Below are 22079 nucleotides of genomic sequence, written 5' to 3' on the forward strand. Positions count from 1 at the left end.
TGGATACTACATCCAGAGTTCATGTTAAGGGGCCAGGGAATGATGGCTTGGTCAGGGGTTACTGTGAGAGGGCCACATAGCTGGCGTATGTATTTGTGACTGTGTAAAGGGACTTCAAGATTATGAAAATGTTGGGGCTCCCTGAAGCTCTTGCGAGTTTCTTGGGGTTCCACGATTTGACCGAGAATGCAAGTGCAACCTGTGGAAAATTACTCCTAGAGACTTGATGAAAACTGCAGTTAACTTTAACATTAAACATATCCTATTAGTATTTCAATTTTGAACCTGACGAACATGACAGCACATCAGCAGTGGTTCAGCTGCTCTTGTGTCAGAGTCAGATAGTTGTCAATTCAAGTGCCACTCCAGATAATTGAACAACGCAAGTGACACGGACACTCCAGTGTCATTTCGGAGTACTGCATTATCAAAGGTCTTCCAGGTGAGACATTAAATCAGGGCCCAACCTGCCCAGTCACGAGCATAGAAGATCACATGGCACTGCAGAGTCCTAGCCAAACTTTATCCCTCATCCAAAATCACAATAGGTTATCTGGTCACAATCATATTTGTTTGTTCGACCTTGTTGTGCCTACTTTAGGACATCATGAGGGACCATGAAGAAATACAACACCCTACAAAAACCTCTGACTATAGTAGCTATATGGTCATGTTTCTGCACACCTCTGCGGATCTTCTGGCCTCTCGAATCATGGACTCCAAACCTCCAAAGACACCCACGTTTAAGTTGGATTGTTCATTATCTGACTCGCTATCATCAGAGTCATCAAGTCTCACAACTACAGATTTGTGCCTTGGAATCTGAAAATTTGAATAAAAGTAAAAGCAGTGAGAACAGGGAAATGGTCAAGATGAGACAATTGAGTCACAATAGCCCAACTGTACATTACAAGGGCAATGATTAAGACTTGCTGAATGTTTTGCCTTCATAAACCTTTCAGGAATGCAAATTTAGAGCATCAATCGGTTGGGAAAATATTAAGCCAAGAAATATATACACAAAATGAGCATTTCCATTTGTTGAGAAGCGAAACCAGAAACCCATCAACATGAGATAGTCAACCAAGAAATCAAATAGGAAACTGAGAAATTTCTTTCCAAAGAACATGTGGGGAAAATCCCTACAAGGACTAATTGAGGCGAATTGTTTCGAAGCTGGATAACAAGAGGGAGAAGGAAATAGAGGGTTATATGTTGGAGTTAGATGAGGGAGGGAGGGAGGATCAAGTGAAGCATAAACACTGGAACAGGCCTGTTGCTGCACTACGTATTCAATGCAATTCCAAGCAACTTCCTGTCTTCAGAGAAGCTGTTGAAATGTATATTATATATACACCCATATGTTGACAAATACCTGCAGGGTGAACTTTGAAATGAAGACTGTTACACAAAAATCTTCAGTTAAAAACACACAGAAGATCTATTCTCCAGCAACCTGCATGAACTTGGGTTATTTTGCTTCAAAGTTTTTCAGAACTTTCAATACAACATCTGATAAGTTTCTTGCATTCAAATGACTTGAGGGTTTGAACCCAAAGGAATTTTGCTAAAGGCAGCATTGCTTCCATTTAGATGCTCAAGTCACTTGGAAAGTAATAAAGTGGTTACTTTTGCAAGTTTCAACATTAGATGGGTAGAAATTAACCTCTCTGTACTGTATCCAAATAGACTTGCTTTAAGCAATTAATCAAATGATTAATATGTTTCACTATCAGAGGAGATGCATGGTAATAAAAACAACATTTTTACACTTGTCATTGTAAAGATACTTTGGAAAGTTTTAGCATTTAAAAGAAGCTGTGACAATCCAGGAGTTTAAAATCTCATCGGGGGAAAGCTTAAGGGAGATGCGCAGGGGGTGCCTGGAACGCGCTGCCAGAGATGGTGGTGGAAGCAGACACATTAGCCACATTTAAGAGGCATCTGGATGGGGACATGAATAGGGAGGGAATTGAGGGATACGGACTGAATAAGGGCAGAAGGTTTTTTTGTTTAATTAGGGCATCATGATTGCATGGACTTGGAGGATTGAAGGGCCTGTTCCTGTGTTGTACTTTTCTTTGTTCTTTAGCATCATTGTACAGAACAGAAAGCCACATCAATGGTTTCAATTTATGGCATTAAATTGGACAAGATTGATCAGTAGATCTTACATTAACTCTATTCCATTCTGATAAAGGTTTATTCCACTAAAGTTTTTAAATAAATCTTTATACTACACATTATTCCAGCGTGTTCAGAAACACTTTGTTCCTGCAATTTCCCAAATCCAAAACAAACCAAGATTACACATTGGAAATTAAAGCTTATTTTTCCAGCACATACTGAAGAAAATCTAAAACAAAATACTTGCCATAATCAGTGGCCGAGGAGCTGAAGGTCCTCTCGTAAATTTCGTGCTTTGAGGGCGCGTTTGTAATGTAGAATTCAGGCCAGCAGTTGAAAAATTTATTGGTGCAGATTGGGAGTTCTCAATAGGAAGAGGTGGCAAAGTTAAATCACAGTTATCAGCTGAATCCTGCATCGGAAAATTGGGAGAGTTAATTATTGCCATATATCATGAAAAATTTGAACTATTTCTCGCAATGTTCAACTTGCATTCCCCTGTCTTACGTCCCTATCCACCTATTCCACTCACTTAAAATATGAGCATAAAGGAACACATCTGCCATCTAGTTGTTAAAATGGCATTTAAAAAAATGCCAGGTACTTAACAACAAACAGCATCAAAGTCCAACCAAATCCTATCCTTATTAGACACCCGGAGTAAGGAAACTAAATTAATTCTTGAGCTCTAACTAAAATTAACTTTGCATGGAGGAGAAATTGAATTTGAGGTCTTTCTACAGTGTACTAAAATTAAGAGCTTGTACCTCAAGACACCCAGGACTGAATTCATTGATCAGTATGCTACAAAAACACAAACCATTCCAACTAAACATTCTGACTTGTAAAAGATTGCCCTCTAGTGGCTAGGTGGAATTTTGGGAAACGAAGCTGCTTCAAATACCTCAGGTTTCACAGCACGCCGATTTGCTATTGATTTCAACAATTCTTCTCGAAGCAGCATTTCTTCCTCCTCCTCCTCATCAGCAAATGGAGGTTTAGGTGGCTGCTCTGGCTCCTCTGGAGGCAGTGGTGGGGGCGGTGGCGGCAGGGGCAGCTCTAAGGCTCCTGGGAAGTAAGTCTCCGAGTAATTTGGATTCACAGACTCCCCCATATTCTTAAAAAGGTGAAGAGATTTGCAAAATATTCAGATGCGTTACAGATTTAAAAGTTGTTTAAAATAAAATGAACCGCGATGAAACAAATGAAAAAAACGCGGAGGTTGTTTCGTTGCCGTTTATACAGCAATCCAATTACAGCGCCTGATACGATTCGATCACGCCTCACTGCTAAAAATCTTCACTTTATTTAACCCCCCCACCCCGAAACAAATTTAAATAAAACCACAATAATAGACAGTCGTCAATCATCCCTGAAGCCACTAACTGGGCTACCTTCAAAATCGCAAAAGTACATAGTAATAAAGTACAGTTGCAACTTAGAAAAATAGCATTGAAATCAAAGTAGACGGTACACATGCAGAACAATTTAGATTAATTAGTATTATAATTTTCTGCAGGAATTAAGGCACAAACTACAGCACAATATCACAGGTTTATCAGTTTCGTTAGGATTAATGCAGAAAAGAAACTAACTTGCTGTAACGATACTGACACTGGAACAAAATACCCTGACTGGTAATCCGTGGAGAACGAAGCTGGCGCTGGAGATGATACTGTCAGAAAAGGTGAAGAAAACACATTTAACAAGAGCTTTCACATGGTCTTATCAATTCACAATAAAGTTCATCATTTCTAAAAACATGAATGAAAACACTATTGAAACCCTTCACCCTTTGACTGGTGAGACAAATGTGGATAAGCAGCAACAGGGACAAAAAACTATATTGGGCAAGACAACATCCCTCTTCGTATCGGCTACAAGATTATACATTATTGGATTTCCAACATTGGGAGTAAACCACATGGCACCGTTCTTTCACCCTCAATGTGATTTGTACATCAACTTTTAAGTACAATTAGGATTGCATAAAACAAGCTTTTGAGAATCTATTTGCAAAGTCTTTAAGCAAAGAAATTCAGGCTAAATTATAGACAAAGTATTGCACATACATTCACCATTATTCTATATGCCCGTGTAATGCCCTTACAATTAAAAGGCATTCCCAGTATCTTAATTGTCTCAAGACACCAGGCCTGATTTTGTCATCAGTAGCAAATCAACACTGCCTCCACTCACTTCAATGACAACAACGCACAAAGCCGTTATGGGCCTTTGAATAGAGATCTACTTTAATCAGCAGCCAATATCTCACCCTCTGGAGGGGATCTGCTGTGACTGAGAACAGGATAAAAACAGCAAGGCTTTTAAACCAATTTCAATTAAATAATTTTTCAATAATCTTCAACACTAACTTCTAAGGGAATGCGATACCACACTTGCAAAATTAATTTCTCACGGTCAGACAGGTCACTAGGTTACAAAATTGCCACTGACGCTGCTAACTCAGGCCTGAATGCACCAGCCCCAACTTTTTATAGCATGTTTAGTGGATAATTAGTAAGTATCCCCACATTAGTGCATGGGATGTGGGCACTGTTGGCAGTTTCGGGATTTGTTATGGAGAGTGGTGTAGTGGTAATGTCACTGGACTAATAATCCAGAGACTCAGATTAATACTCTGAGGTATGGGTTCAAATTCCACCATTACAGCTGGTGGAATTTACTGTCAATAACTAAATCTGGAAAGCTTGTCTCAGTGATAGTGACCAAAAACCATTGATTGTAAATCCTGTCTGGTTCACTAATGTCCTTTTGGGAAGGAAATAAACCATCCTTACCTGACCTACATGTGACTCCAGACCCACAGCAACACTGTTGATTCTTAACTGCCTCTGAAATGGTCTGGCAAGCCACTCAAGTTTGAGGACAATTAGGGATGGACAGGATGTTGTGCTTGTTTTTCCAAATGTTACTGGTTTGAAATGTGAGTTGCTGCAGTGCATCTTCTAGTCATGGTGCTTTGGTGGTAGAGGGAGTAAGTGTTCAAGGTGGTGGATGAGATGCCAAACAGGTTTCTTTGTTGAAATAGTGTTGAGATTATTGAATGCTGTTGGAGCTGTGTACATTCACACAAGTGGAGAATGTTCCATCACACTCCAGATTTATGCCTTGCAGATGGCAGAAGGTTTTGGGGAGTGTCTTACTGAAGAATACCCAGTCTTGTAGCCAGTACTTAAGTGTGGATGGTCCAATTCAGTTTTTGGTCAATGAAAACCCTCAGGATATTGAGATGGGCATAGGGGATGGAGTTTAGTGATCATAATACAATTGAACATAATGGGAGGTGGTTAGGCACTCTTTTTGGATATGGTCATTACCTGACATGTGTATGACACAGATGTTGCTTGCCACATCTTCCTGCCTATGGGCATGGAATGCATTAGCATCTCAGCAGTTGCAAATGAAACTGAGCACAGTGCAATCATCAAAAACCCCAGTTCGGATCTTATGGAGAGAAGGCAGCTGCATAGGGTTCTTGTTCAGAGCCGGTGTCCTAAGAACACCTATAATGTCCGAGGCTATGATGAGTGACTTCCAACAAAAATCAGCTACTTTTGTGTTAGGTAGGTCTCCTGGCAGTGGAAAACTTTACCCCAAAATTTCCATTTGCTTCAAGTCAACATTAAGGACTCTTTCCCAACTGTATATCGCGTGCTACTACTTCTGGTGGATTTGCTCTGCCAGAGAGACAGGTCCCATCCAGGTCTGTTACTTTGTGGAAATCTTACAGCAAATTTTGAATTTCCACATTGAACCGCATGTCAGCTGCTGCCAATTTACACCTTTAGCCTCAATTACTATCTACGCAAAATCTAAGCCATCAATTTGGCAAAAGTGATATGGAACATCAGTTTAGCGAGAAGATTTCAAATGCAGTTTACTGATCATAAGTGATGCTTACCTGGTGAACTGGTTTCACTATCTGTTTCCATTGCAACTTCTTCATAGTTATCATACTGGTACAAGTTTCCAGACTCTTCCATTGGCTTCTCCTGTGACTTTTTGATATCTGCATCTGTTGACTAAAAGAATTCAAGAGATCATTATGGTGTACAAATTCCTTCAACATAAATATGCATTTAGATCAAATAAATTCATGTCCCACAGTAAATTTAGTTTGTTTGTTTCAGGGCTTTTACATTATACAGAACTGCATATCCAGTATACCATGAAAACAATATTCAAAATTTAAATGCTCAGCTTGGATAGCTGTAGATATTTTGGACCTAACTGTGGCTTTCCATTAAGCAGAGCAAACAAAAATAAGAGTCACACAAGGGCAGGTATGTCTTGCTATTGACTTATGTCTGAGATCACGTACTGACCAACTCAAGAACAGCTTCTTCCCTGCTGCCATCAGGCTTTTGAATGGACCTACCTTGCATTAAGTTGATCTTTCTCTACACCCTAGCTATGACTGTAACACTACATTCTGCACTCTCTCCTTTCCTTCTCTATGAACGGTATGCTTTGTCTGTATAGCACGCAAGAAACAATACTTTTCACTGTATACTAATACATGTGACAATAAGTCAAATCAAAAATATTGTTTCTTTCTCAGAAATCTCTTTGGAGGTGATGTTGAATTTTACAGGCAGCAGCCAAACATTGGTGCTGGTCACTGATCCCAAAGAAAGCCACTCAAAAATGTTGTGATCTCTGCGACATGGAATTCTCTTTTCCTGACAGCATTTATAAAGTCAAGGGGATCCAGCAGCAGTACTGCCAGTCAGCAGGGTAAGCAATCAATCAATCTCACTGAAGCATTCTCACAGATAGCAAACTTAAGTTAAAAGCAATGAACCCTTTCACTTGGCTTTAATTTTCAAGTAACAAATGGATTAACATGGCGGCAAAACAGTAAAAACAAACAATTTTCTTGTAGCAAAGTAAAATCAATGATTGGATTAACATAGCAGCAAAATATTAAAAACACTTAAAACATTTTTAAAGTGTGGAATTTTAGAATAATGGAGAGATTTGACATTGCGCAAGTATAAAGTTAGCCTTTCGGGGCCAGTGAGGATGTTTAGCAGTCATTATGAAGTTAGTACGCCGTTAAAATCCTACTTCCACCTTACCAAGGCATAATGTTTTTAAATATAATTCTAACAGCATGGAACTGGAGTTATCATCAAATCACAAATTGTTTGAGGATTGCAATCTGGGGGTGCCTCAACAGCTTGTTCTCTGGATAAGCGTTGAATTACACACAGCAATTCTTGGATTTCTGCATTATTTTGCAGATGTGCAGATTGCTGGAGCTGCTGTCAGTTTCAGTGGAGAAACAAAAAGACTATTTTGCTGTCAGTACCATCACAGAGGCCGGGCTGTAACTTCATACATTAACGTTCTGTAATAAAGTATTCTCACTTCTCAAACACTGATATCAGTGGGTGGAATTGCAATCTGCTGCCTGGATGTCAAACAGCCCAATTTTCATTTCTGATTCACAGTGCCAGCTTTACACCCAGTTTGAAAATCTATTCAAATGAGTAAATAGTGTAGCTATTTGAAACAATGCTCAAATTTAAGATGGATTTACATGTTGCTACTAAATTAGATTTCAATCTTTAATCAGGATCAGATTTATTATTTAACATTTGACAGCCTAACAATAATGTCTCAAATATTTAACTATATGCAAACACCCTCTTCATTGGTTCTGAAGGTGTGACATACATAATCTAAATGTACTTTGCATTTTCTCTCTCCATCTCTTTAATCACCTCCAACGCCTTAACCCTTCAAGATATCTGCACTTATTTAATTCTGATATCTTTAGCATGGCAAATTTTAATCTCACTGCCTTCTGTTGCCTAGACACCAAGCTCTGGAATTCTATTCCAAGACCCATCTCTTCATTTGGCACCAAACACTTGAAAAATCCTGGAGATTTTGTACAATTCATGGAGTCGCTGAGAAATACGTACAAGCCTGTGCAAGGAATGCCAGACAAGAGTAAGAAGCAGTGTGGGGAGACTATGACTTTCAACAGCAAAACTGGATTACAAATATTACAAATAAGAGCGAGCCCCTTATTCTTGCTTATTGTGCTGGGTGAGAAAGTGGGATGGAAAATGTCATTGTCAATGAGGTTTGCAGATGACATTGAGCTATGAAGTGGGGATGAGGAGAACATGATTGAGCTGGAGAAAAGCACTCAAAGACAGGGGCATTAAGACGAGTCCAATGGTTGGACTTCAAGTTTGAGCCTTGGGAAGAGAATCGGATTGAAAGCGTAACGATTATGGGTGAAGGCTTGGAGAAATTCGAGTAGCTTTAGGGTAGATGTTGACGTATAAGTCGACCTCTACCGTGAAAAATCCCTCCAAAAATGGAGGTTGATTTACACAAGTGAACTGCTGGCGCAGATGCGGCTGGTTGCCATCCCTGTCATTTGCCACATGAAGTCTGCTCTGTGGGCATGTCTTAAACTCTGATGCATCTTTGCAACACAGATTGTACTGTCTGCTTAACCCCCTGCACCCAGTTATGAGGTAGTGAGAAGTTAAACACTCATCTATGGCATGAAAAGCAGAGGCCAACGACTAATGCATGTTTGAAAAGGTGGAGAAGGTTGACTGACACACTGAGTATATGGGGAAAAAAATGGGATGAAGTAATGGGGCCATCTTACACATCATACTCTACGGCATCTAGGGTCAGAAGGTTGAAGAATGGAAATTTAGCAACAAATTGGCTCTGATTGGAGTAATTGGAAGTAGTGCGGGGGGGGGGGGGGTTGTTTATGGGATAAAGTATCAAAAACTCAAAGGAAAAATCTACCAATCAGTTGGGAAACTGTGTTATATAGTGCAGAAACTTGGACATCAAGAAGAGAGTAAAAATAACTCAATCCTAGTGAGATGCCGAGATGGAGTAACAAGAAAAGATTTTCAAAAATCAGCAATCAGCATAAGGGTGGCAATGAAGATTGCGGGAGCACCAATTAAGTCGCTGGGAAGAAATTAAAATCCTATGTCATTAATTGCAGAGATAAGAGGAAATGTGGTAAGAGGGATGGAGATGGGACTGTCAGGAAGAGGAGGAAGCCCCAAGACCAGATGGAAAGAGGAAATAGCAAGAGACTTGAACACAACATGATAGGAAGAGGAATAAATGACAGAAAGAAATAGGTGATTAAATAGTGCTGTTGTGACCCCAAGTAAATTGGGAGAAACCTAACATTGAAAGAAAGACCATTCTCAACAAATGCCTCTTGGACTAAGATTTTAGCTCTCTGACCCAATGTCCCTTGTGGCTGGGTGTCATTTTGTTTTGTAATGCTCCTGTGGAGCACCTTGGGACATTTTATTACATTAAGTGAGCTATGAAAATTTTTTTTTTAAGTTGCTGGGTTCTGTTGAAAGGGCATCGATGTGAAAGTTAACTCCACTTCTTGAGCTGTTGATGCTGCCTGACCTGCTCAGTAGTTCAAGCATTTTGCTTTTATTTCAGATTTCCAGCATCTGCAGTACTTTGCTTTCGTATAAGCTATTGCTTATATACAATATCATGAATCATATACTGTGCACAGCAGCAACAAAATGTGGTCCATTCCTGAACCATTCATAATCTGGGATAGAGAACAATAGCACACTTAACATTTCTACAAGGTACGTCTGATTTTACTTTCAATGATGTGGAGATGCCGGCGTTGGACTGGGGTAAACACAGTAAGAAGTTTAACAACACCAGGTTAAAGTCCAACAGGTTTATTTGGTAGCAAAAGCCACACAAGCTTTCGGAGCTCTAAGCCCCTTCTTCAGGTGAGTGGGAATTCTGTTCACAAACAGAGCTTATAAAGACACAGACTCAATTTACATGAATAATGGTTGGAATGCGAGTCGCATTCCAACCATTATTCATGTAAATTAAGAACATAAGAACATAAGAAATAGGAGCAGGAGTAGGCCATCTAGCCCCTCGAGCCTGCCCCGCCATTCAATAAGATCATGGCTGATCTGACGTGGATCAGTACCACTTACCCGCCTGATCCCCATAACCCTTAATTCCCTTACCGATCAGGAATCCATCCATCCGCGCTTTAAACATATTCAGCGAGGTAGCCTCCACCACCTCAGTGGGCAGAGAATTCCAGAGATTCACCACCCTCTGGGAGAAGAAGTTCCTCCTCAACTCTGTCTTAAACCGACCCCCCTTTATTTTGAGGCTGTGTCCTCTAGTTTTAACTTCCTTACTAAGTGGAAAGAATCTCTCCGCCTCCACCCTATCCAGCCCCCGCATTATCTTATAAGTCTCCATAAGATCCCCCCTCATCCTTCTAAACTCCAACGAGTACAAACCCAATCTCCTCAGCCTCTCCTCATAATCCAAACCCCTCATCTCCGGTATCAACCTGGTGAACCTTCTCTGCACTCCCTCCAATGCCAATATATCCTTCCTCATATAAGGGGACCAATACTGCACACAGTATTCCAGCTGCGGCCTCACCAATGCCCTGTACAGGTGCATCAAGACATCCCTGCTTTTATATTCTATCCCCTTCGCAATATAGGCCAACATCCCATTTGCCTTCTTGATCACCTGTTGTACCTGCAGACTGGGCTTTTGCGTCTCATGCACAAGGACCCCCAGGTCCCTTTGCACGGTAGCATGTTTTAATTTGTTTCCATTGAGATAGTAATCCCATTTGTTATTATTTCCTCCAAAGTGTATAACCTCGCATTTCTCAACGTTATACTCCATTTGCCATATCCTCGCCCACTCACTCAGCCTGTCCAAATCTCTCTGCAGATCTTCTCCGTCCTCCACACGATTCACTTTTCCACTTATCTTTGTGTCGTCTGCAAACTTCGTTACCCTACACTCCGTCCCCTCCTCCAGATCATCTATATAAATGGCAAATAGTTGCGGCCCGAGTACCGATCCCTGCGGCACGCCACTAGTTACCTTCCTCCAACAGGAAAAACACCCATTTATTCCGACACTTTGCTTCCTGTCGGATAGCCAGTCCCCAATCCACTTTAACACACTACCCCCAACTCCGTGTGCCCTAATCTTCTTCAGTAGCCTTTTATGGGGCACCTTATCAAACGCCTTTTGGAAATCCAAAAACACCGCATCCACCGGTTCTCCTCCATCAACCGCCCTCGTCACATCTTCATAAAAATCCAACATGTTCGTCAAGCACGACTTTCCCCTCATGAATCCATGCTGCGTCTGATTGATCGAACCATTTCTATCCAGATGCCCTGCTATCTCCTCTTTAATAATGGATTCCAGCATTTTCCCTACTACAGACGTTAAGCTGACCGGCCTATAGTTACCCGCCTTTTGTCTCCTTCCTTTTTTAAACAGCGGCGTAACATTAGCCGTTTTCCAATCAACCGGCACTACCCCAGAATGCAACGAGTTTTGATAAATAATCACTAACGCATCCACTATTACCTCTGACATTTCTTTCAATACCCTGGGATGCATTCCATCCGGACCCGGGGACTTATCCACCTTCAGTCCCATTAGTCTACCCAGCACTGCCTCTCTGGTAACATTAATTGTATTAAGTATTTCTCCTGCTGCCAACCCTCTATCGTTAATATTTGGCAAACTATTTGTGTCCTCCACCGTGAAGACCGACACAAAAAACTTATTTAAAGACTCAGCCATATCCTCATTTCCCACTATTAACTCCCCCCTCTCGTCCTCCAAGGGTCCAACATTCACTCTAGCCACTCTATTCCTTTTTATATATTTATAAAAACTTTTACTATCATTTTTTATATTAATTGCTAGCCTAGCTTCATAGTCTATCCTTCCTTTCTTTATCGCTTTCTTAGTCTCTCTTTGTTGTTTCTTAAATTTTTCCCAATCACTTGTTTCTCCACTATTTTTGGCCACTCTGTACGCAGCTCTTTTTATTTTAATACTCTCCTTTATTTCCTTCGTTATCCACGGCTGGTTCTCCCTTTTCTTACAATCCTTGTTTTTTGCTGGAATATATTTTTGCTGAGAACTGAAAAGGATCTCCTTAAAAATCCTCCACTGTTCCTCAGCTATCCTACCTGCCAGCCTGCTCTCCCAGTCTACCTTAGCCAATTCATCCCTCATCCTATCATATTTCCCTCTGTTCAAACAGAGGACACTGGTTTGGGACCAAACTTTCTCCTCTTCCATCTGAATCAGAAATTCGACCATATTGTGGTCACTAGACCCAAGAGGGTCCTTCACAATAAGATCCTTAATTCTACCTACCTCGTTATACAATACCAGATCCAAAATAGCTCGTTCCCTCGTCGGTTCCGTAACATGCTGTTCAAGGAAACTATCCCGACAGCATTCTAAGAACTCTTCCTCCATTCCACCCTTACCGACTTGAGTCTGCCAGTCAATGTGCATGTTGAAGTCCCCCATGATTATTGCCGTTCCGTTTTTACACGCATCCCTTATCTGCTTGTTTATAGCCCTCCCTACCTCAACATTATTATTTGGGGGCCTATATACCACACCTACTAGTGTCTTTCTCCCTCTACTATTCCTCATCTCTACCCATAACGATTCCACGTTTTGTTCCTCAGAGCCTATGTCATCCCTCAGTACTACCCTGATATTATCTCTTATTAATAGCGCGACCCCACCACCTTTTCCTTCCTGTCTATTCTTCCTAAACGCCTGATACCCCTGGATATTCATCTCCCAGTCCTGGTCACCTTTCAGCCACGTTTCTGTAATGGCCACTAGATCGTACCCACTCGTGCTGATTTGCACCATCAACTCATTTACCTTGTTCCGAATGCTTCGTGCATTCAGGCAAAGTGTCCTTATTCCAGCTTTTATCTGGACCCGCTTTGATGAGTCGCGAACACCCTCTCCCTCTACTCCCTTATCTAAATTACCGCCTTCATTCACTTGCACCCTCTCCTCTACCATTAATTTTGTAATTCCCCTTACCCCTGCATCCTCCACCCCATCAATTAGTTCCTTGATCCTAGTCAACTCTTCTAGCTCCCCTCCCCCCAACCTATCTAGTTTAAATTCTCCCCAGTAACCTTAGCCAACCTACCGGCCAGGATATTGGTCCCCGTGTGATTCAAGTTCCACCCGTTTTTTGTATACAGATCACCCCTGCCCCTAAAGAGGTCCCAATGGTCCAGGAACCTGAATCCCTGCCCCCTGCACCAGTCCCTCAGCCACACATTCATCTTCCACCTCACTCCATTCCTGCCCTCACCTTCCCGTGGCACAGGCAGTAATCCTGAGATTACTACCTTTGCTTTCCTCTTTCTCAGCTGTCTCCCTAATTCCCTGTACTCCCTTTTCATGACCCCTTCTCCCTTCCTACCCACATCAGCGGTACCAATATGTACCGCTACCTCAGGCTCCTCTCCCTCCCACCTCAGGATTTCCGGGACGCGACTAGCGACATCCTGGATCCCATTGAGTCTGTGTCTTTATAAGCTCTGTTTGTGAACAGAATTCCCACTCACCTGAAGAAGGGGCTTAGAGCTCCGAAAGCTTGTGTGGCTTTTGCTACCAAATAAACCTGTTGGACTTTAACCTGGTGTTGTTAAACTTCTTACTGTGTTTACTTTCAATGCCATATACAGGAGTACAGCCAATTCCAAACAGAAACCCTACAATCAGTTTTGACTATACAATTTTAGGATAAGGTAGATTTGAGTCTTAGAAGGTGGATTGTTTGACACTCACCTGGCTGCACACCACACAAACTAAATAAAACATGTCAATAAACCAGAGAAACTACAACATTCATTGGGATATAGAATGGATTGCCAATGCATCTCCATTTAGGCTTCACTTTTGGTATTCAATTTGTGCAAGTAGTCAACACAAATTTAATATCAGGAATTGGGAAGTCTGAGCTGCATTTCCAATTATAAAATACCACTTGAAGCTGAATTTACCAATGCATAAAATCCAACTGCAATTGACATGCCTCAAATTCTTCTCAAAGAGCAAGTCATTTACAAGCTAACAAAAAATTGGGGTTAACGTTGCTTGCGCACTTGATTAAAGTAGTATCCTAAATGAGACAACGTACAGCACTAGTGACACACTGAAATAGACAAAACATTTATCAAAATCACCCACGGTTAAGTTAGATAGTGCAAGCGGTCAAGTCTTACCTTGCTACCAGACCTCCTCTTCCCTCCTACAAGTTTCATAAAACGATTGTACTGCTCCTCCTGATTGGAGAGGTCACGAATTTTTCTGATTTCTTCCTCGCGTTTCTTTCGCTCTTCCTCTTCTAGTTGTTTTTTTTCCTCCTCTTCCCTTTTTTGCTTTTCCTGTTCTTTTTGCTGCTGCAACTTTTTCCATGCTCTAGTTTTCTGCCTTCGCAAAACCTGCTTTGTAGCAACAGCTAAAGAAAATAGAACAAAGGAATGAGTGGTGTAAATACAGCACACCAAATTCATCTAGGCAGTTTCCATTATAAATATGGATGTAATTTACAATGAAAACATACAAGTATGGCGAATGGTATGGATGTTTTAATATGGGGAATGACTTACATCTGCTCACCCCATTCAAATTATCCCTTGCCTTCAGTCTTCTAATTGTAATGCCTTTCCATCCTCACAAAGCTACTATCTACACTAAAAACTCTCCCAATCATTCACAGCCAACTCCTTGACTGTGCCATCGGATTGCTTCCTTGAACGTTGCCACCAAAAGCTTAAATCCTGCCAAGCCTACTTGCTCTGGGACACCCAAATAAAACTGAGTCACTTACAACTGCACATTCAAATGTCCCTAACTGTCTAGTATTTCATAAGCCATAATAATTATGCAGCTGTCAATCCAGTTAACTATTCCCTCTCCCCACTTTTCATTGTCACGCCCCGAGAGAAGCTTTATTTCCTTCCCCTGGCCATTTTCCAAGTACAAACACCATCTTCACTTACTCAGGGGAACAGACTTCAGCGAGTCTGGTGCATAACTGGTTTAGTCATGTATCACCAAATTGACTGAACTACTTTAAGCACTATTGGGTTTTATTTGCAATTCATCAAATAATGCAGTCTCTACCGCATGCAGCAAATTCCAGACAGTATCAAAGATCGGGCTGGTAAGTGACAAATTCCTGCCATACCAGTACCACACAATCACCTCCAACAAAAAATCTCCTCGTTGATTTCAACAGCATTACCATCACTAAATCCCCCACACTCATTCTGGGGATCAACATTGACAAGAAACCTGGACCAGCCACATAAAAACTATGGCTCCAAGAACAGATCACAGGCTTGGTATTCTGTAGCAAGAACTCACCTAACTCCCCAAAACCTCTCCATCATCGACAAGACATATCAGGAGTATGATGGAATATTCTCCACTTGGGTGAAGCACAGCTCCAACAACAATCAAGGGGCAGCACGGTGGCAGAGTGGTTAGCACTGCTGCCTCAATGCCAGAGACCCAGGTTCGATTCCTGGCTTGGGTGACTGTGTGGAGTTTCCATATTCTCCCCGTGTCTGCGTGGGTTTTCTCCGGGTGCTCCGGTTTCCTCCCACAGTCCAAAGATGCGTGGGTTAGGTGGATTGGCCAAAATAAATTGCCCCTTCGTGTCAAGGGGATTAGCTAGGGTAAATGCATGGGGTTATGGGGATAGGGCCTGGGTGGGATTGCCTCCTTCTGCATTGTAGGATTCTATGAGAAGGTCAATGTCCAGGTCAAAGTAGCCGGTTTGTTTGGCACCTTGTCCAGCAGATTGAACATTTGTCCCTCCATCACTGACACATTATGGCAGCAGTGTGTACCGTCTACAAGATGCACTGCAACAACTCACCAAGGTTCCTTCGACAGTACTTCGCAAATCTGTGACCTCTACCAACTAGGATGATATGGCAGCAGGCGCATAGGAATTCCACTATCTGCAAGTTCACGTCCAAGACGTACACCTGACTTGGAAGTATATCACTGTTTTATCACAGCTGGGTCAAAACCCATGAACTTCCGACCTAACAGCAACGTGGGTGTATCTAAACCACATTGGCAGCAGCAGTTCAATGCGACAATGGCTCACCATCAAGGGCAATTATGGATGGCCAATAAATTCTGATCTTGCCAGTGAAGCCCACACCCTATGAACAAATAGAAAAACCTTTAATTCGGGTGATAACCCAAGATCATACTTTCTACTACAAACCTATATCCCCCATTCTTCCACCATCCACTGCATCCTGCACAAGTAAAAGTTAAAGTTTAAGCTTTACATTAACACTGTAAGGCTTACATTAACACTGCAATGATGTATCACACAAGCCTAAGTTCCAAGGATGTAAATAATTCATTCACCAGCCTCTTGCTGCTTCCTCCTTTGCCCAAACCAAATCTTTCAAGGTTCCTGACTTCCAGCCTTTGTCCTGAACCCACAAGCTTATCTTTTCCTTTCTAATGCCCTCTGTGCTATATCCTGACTTCATTCCCTTTTAAACTGCTGGCCACACATTCTCTTCCTACTCACACTGTAAATGGTTCCGTCCCCTAAAAGCATTGTCGCCATTCATTACAGAACTGCCATCAATCGACATCAAAAATCCACCCTCCTTAGCCTTTTCCTACTGCCCTCCTACAAGCTCCAGAATGCATAATCACCTCCCAAAGCCACATCCAACTTTGCCACGAATCCATGAATGAATCTCTCCTCCCAGCCACAGAATTGAAATAGCCCTAATCAAAATCACAAATAATTTCAGAAATTGTCAGTGCCAAACTATCCCCCTTCATTCCGAATTTAGTTACAGACTTTGGCACAAAGACACAAACCCCGAAGTCTCTCCACTCCCGACTCAATGGCACTGGCCCTAGTTGATTTCACTAACGAGCATCTCCAGCAACGGCTTCTCCTTTACTAAACCACATGCTGTTCCCTCACATTGTTACCTCTATACTGTCACCCACATGGCAATCCCCACCTCCTCCTCTTCACACCTGACAGAATCTTCTGCTGAAACCCTTGTACACATCTGCCTCACCTCCAGGTTAGACCATTGCAGTGTTCCCTGCTCATCCAAAGCTCTAATATTTTCTTTGCTACCCTCCCAGTTTCTTCACTGCCCTACAAACGCTTTGCATTTAAAATTCCCATTGTATTCAAATCTCTTCGTGCCCTTATGCTACCTATTTTTCCGATTCTGGCCACTTAGATTTCCCATTTTCAGCCATGTCTTCCGATATCTTTACGCTGGAATGGCCTCTTTAAATCTTTCAGCTTCTTTACTTCCTTCTCAAGACTTTTTAAAACCCAACTGGGATGAAACTTTTGTTCACTTCTATTACCTTTTCAGTTCAATGTCCATTTTCTGTCTAATAAAGCAATGAAACACCTTGTGATATCTTTGTACATTGATGACAAGACAAATCATCATCTTCCCCAACACCGCTTCATCTGAACATCACATTTGGTCACGACTTGTTTGCAACATTGCAGAGAATAAAATAACTCTTGTAAAGAAGCACTTATATATGTGTGGTTTAAAACAAATTCATGACAGGCAATATATTAAATTGTTACTCCCACAAATGAGTGTTACCTGCACTAAGAGGTTTCTTGGCCACTTGTTCTTTGGGGCTACTTCGGATTTTCTGCTGAGAGATTCTTGGTTTAGTCAACTTCTCCTTGCTCTCCTTCATTACACATTGTTCCTTTTGTTGCCACTTCCTACTAGCAGACTGCAATGCAAGAAGTCGCAACTGGAGTTCTGACAACTCTTCCTCTTCCTCCTTCTCTTCCTCGACATCATCATCCTCTACTCTGACAATGTCCTATTAAAATGTTACAAAGTTAATTTTCCTACAAAAATACCATTCTACCTCCAAAGTTGTACAACTCAAATGGCGCATCTAGAAATCTTCTATTACAGATACTTACACAAATATACTGAACATTTATTTACCTTCAAAGGAGATTCCACCAACAACCCTTTACTGTTTGAACTAGAAAGGTCTGGATCTTTAATTTCGCCATCTGGAAGAAAATTTAACAGCATTACTAACAAATTTAGCTTCCACAAACCATTTAATAAGGATGCGTTTTAGGTACCTAGTTTATTTGTTGCAGGCTCCAAAGGCTCCGACGTTTGGTCATCTTTGACCAGGTTGATTTGATCCAACTCAGCTGGTGCACGTAGCTTTTGTCTAAGAGGTTTTAGTTCAAATGCCTGAAAAGCTTTCACCTGAGGTTTCTCTGTAGATAACTGTGAATTGTTCTTTTCAATACTGTTGGCGTCTATACTAGCGTTCCCAGACACAACACTTGCTTCCTCTTCCAGCAGGTTTTCTCCCTTTGACGTTTGAGACATCTTTTCTTCTCTATTAAGACATTCCAGTTCCAGCTGAATCTCTTTATACTTCCTAAGCAGGTCCTCAAACGTTTCATCCATGTTATCTTCATTTCTGTAGTAGTGAGCTGGTCTTCTTGGTGACCACCCAAAGAATTTTGCTGAGTTAAATGTAAAGGAAACTTAACATTTTCAATATCCGATAACAATACTCAAACTTCTGACAAAAGGGGAGTTGTCAAAATTTCTGCATCATCATGTGACCAGCATTCATATACATACAAATGTAAAAACAAGCAATGGTGGTATAAAATACCAAGTTTCTCATGGTACACCCTCAATATGGGCAATGCAGTCACCCAGGATGCAAGGATATAAAGAACTTCAGTTAGCAACTGTACTGAAACATGGTACACTTTCAGACTAGACTGCTTTTGCCAAGCGACTTGGGGGGGGGGCATGGAATGTGGGTGTCATTGGTTGGGCCAGCATTTATTGCCCATCCCTGATTGCCCTTTAACCGAGTGGCTTGTTAGGCCATTTTAAAAGGCATTTAAGAGTCTGGAATCACATGTAGGCCAGACCAGGTAAGGATGGCAGATTTCCTTCCCTAAAGGACATATGTGAACCAGGTGGGTTTTCACAACAGTTGACAATGGTCTAATCCATGTTTTTATTGAATTCAAATTTCACATCTGCTGCGGTGAGATTCGAACATGGATCCCAAGAGCATTTCTGAGTGTCTCAGGCTTACTAGTCTCGTGAAAGTATCACTGCATCATCACTTGCCCCTGCCTTCGTAAGCAAACAAACGACTTTGTACTAGCCATTGTGGTTCCCAAACTTTCACCTGAAGAATCTTTTCAAATGGATCAGATATCCAATCTAAATGCTTTTTAATACAGACGATATAAAAGTGCTACATGAAAAGGATGTTTTAAACAATCAATTGATTAAAGTAGCAAATTGAGGACTGTTTCACTGATATAGACAATGCTGAACCAGACCAGACAAATCAGAGATAAAAGAGTGACTCTATAAACATTCCATTGCATGTCATCCGAACTGTTTTCAATGTGATTAAAGATTCCCTGTTAATAGCATACATGCCTAATCAGTTCAAAGAGCACAGCCAATGCAAGCAACTATTAACCACATTAATATTAACAGGAGCCACGACATATTTAGATAGATAACAGACTCAAAGCTGGTTACCATTTCATAGTTCAAAAAAAGCAACTCAAACAGATAGGCTTGTTTCCCTCCAAATCCATGAGTCCTAACTTGAACAAGACATTCTCCAATATGTTACAAACTCTTGCAAACACAGCCCAGTTTCTCAATTATTTAATCATACAAGGAATTGACATTATTGGAACAAGGAAGATATGTAAATCAACTTTTCCATGATTTAAAGAATCAAACTAAGAGGTTATTGGATTATGCACTCCAGGCATTACAATGGAACATACGCACTTCAAGTCCAAATTAAATGCACTCAAGTATCACAACTGTAGCTGACCTCCATCTGTACCCTCCTCTCATTGAAAGTAAATGTGAGATTCTGCTGAAACCAAGGTAGACAAGATGCACACTACCATGAAGGGGTCAAGTTTAGGAGCTTCGGGAGTAGAATTGTCAGCACATCAGGATTAACTACCTTGAATTTCTACAAAATGGGCAGCTTGCCCTTTTTTAATCCCTTGTGCTTATCGCATCTACAAGAGATTGTCTCACAGACCACCACCCCTCCCCAAAAGGTCTACAGACCCCGGTTTGAGAACCACTGACCATAATCGTTCAACAAAATATCAAATCAATTACTAAGAGGTAACCACATGCACGCACACAATTGAAGAACACAAGAACAGCTTCTTCCCTGTCAGACTTTTGAATGGATTTACCTTGCGTTAAGTTGATCTTTCTCTACACCCTAGCCATGACTGTAACACTACATTCTGCACTCTCTCGTTTCCTTCTCTATGTACGGTATGCTTTGGCTGTATAGTGTGCAACAAACAATACTTTTCACTGTATACTAATACATGTGACAATAATAAATCAAATAAAAGAATGTAGAGTTTGTAAAAATTCTTTACTGTACAGGGAAGCCAGACTCACTTTTCTATTTTAAGTCCACTATAAACAGAACATAATCCTTTTGATCTATATACGGAAAAGAAAATTTCAGTCAATACGTGGAGTGCGATTCATCTATAAAAAGGTCTTGCATTGAAGGAACAATTTGCACTGAAAACAAAATAGTGAAACAAATTTGGCACACTTGTATTCCTCGGTATACCCCTACAAATGCTTCAAAAGCTCAAGGTCCAGTAGAACAGATTTCTTTCAAATCAAAACTCTTACCCATTAAGTCAATTTATACCCAAAACTTCCCAGAGATGTCTTACTGTAAAATGTATTAGAAACAAGTTTGTTTGCAATCTGGTATAGCAGGATATTCATGTTTCAATAAATTGCCCCAAAACAGGATATGGATTCACACCCACAAATCAACCAGTGACTCACAGCTAAAGGATGAAGAAAAGTGACTCATGACTAAACAGTGAAGCGTCACAGCAAGGGTTTTTTTTTTTGAAAATCAGTAATATTTATATACAACTATTCAACACATTTCTGAGCTGCCCAGTAATTGCTGACTGTCTGCAATGAGATGTACATCAAATGAACCAATTGATAGGAAATTATGGTACAAGTGGTTTCAAGTTTTATTTATTAGTGTCACAAGTAGGCTTACATCAACACTGCAATGATGTTAGTGAAAATTCCCTGGTGAGTCATACCACACTGGCACTGTCAAAACTTCCTGGAACTTTAGCATCACTCCACCAAAATCCTCCCAAGAACAATAAAAAAAATTGGTCCACACCCAATGAAACGGTGATTGCTAGTTTATGAAATGATGCTCTTTGGGTTGCTTCTGCCACTGAGACGTTCACAAAATGTTACTGGTGGGTTCAGAATTCAATTCCTCATTCCTGATGTGTGACATGGTGCATACATCACACACGAGGACGGCCTCAACCGGGATCTTGGGTTCATGTCACACTATCTGTAACCCCCACAACTTGCCTGGATGTGCAAAATCTCACTAGCTGTCCTATCTGAAGACAATACATCTCTTTAACCTGTGCTTAATGCTCCCTCCACTCACGTGGTCTGTACCTTTAAGACTTGATTAGCTGTAAAGACTCACATTCCAATTATTATTCATGTAAATTGAGTTTGTGTCTTTGTGCCCTGTTTGTGATCAGAACTCCCACACTGACAAAGGAACAGCCTGTTCCGAAAGCTAGTGGCTTTTGCTACCAAATAAACCTGTTGGACTTTAACCTGGTGTTGTTAGACTTATGGTGCATATATTACTGAGAGGATGCATTTGTACTATCCAGCAGATTGCAAAATAGGTGACGAATGACCTTCAGATACTGCAGAAAAACACTCAAAGGACAGATCAATCCAACATCAGCAGAGCCAACAAGAACAAACTTTCCTGAGTTTCATATCAATGATAGCGTACTGTGAGAATGAGTGGCCAATCCTGCCTGGTCCTGATCCATTCATGTTCACTTATCAAGCAAACATTGTACATTGCCTTCACAATATCAAGCATTTCATCAAGAATAACTGCATCAGAAC

General features: G+C 41.1%; 1 protein-coding gene across 2 annotated transcripts in view; it reads right to left on the bottom strand.

Annotated features, from left to right (window-relative positions):
• The window catches only part of zfc3h1 (zinc finger C3H1-type containing), a 65129-nt gene that overhangs the window by 37144 nt on the left and 5906 nt on the right, over positions 1 to 22079 (bottom strand). For both annotated transcript variants that reach the window (XR_013498723.1, XM_078219743.1), the window contains exons 2-10: positions 18182 to 18580; positions 18036 to 18106; positions 17673 to 17904; positions 14262 to 14497; positions 6053 to 6173; positions 3723 to 3802; positions 3032 to 3244; positions 2375 to 2539; positions 685 to 822 (exon numbers count right to left, since the gene is read on the bottom strand). Coding sequence is in view for 1 of the 2 variants with exons in the window: in XM_078219743.1 (XP_078075869.1) it covers positions 685 to 822; positions 2375 to 2539; positions 3032 to 3244; positions 3723 to 3802; positions 6053 to 6173; positions 14262 to 14497; positions 17673 to 17904; positions 18036 to 18106; positions 18182 to 18580 (1655 nt within the window). In the remaining variant the exon portion in view is untranslated. The remainder of the gene's footprint in view (positions 1 to 684; positions 823 to 2374; positions 2540 to 3031; positions 3245 to 3722; positions 3803 to 6052; positions 6174 to 14261; positions 14498 to 17672; positions 17905 to 18035; positions 18107 to 18181; positions 18581 to 22079) is intronic.

The sequence above is a fragment of the Mustelus asterias genome, chromosome 9, assembly GCF_964213995.1.
Source record: "Mustelus asterias chromosome 9, sMusAst1.hap1.1, whole genome shotgun sequence".
Taxonomy (NCBI): Eukaryota; Metazoa; Chordata; class Chondrichthyes; order Carcharhiniformes; family Triakidae; genus Mustelus; species Mustelus asterias.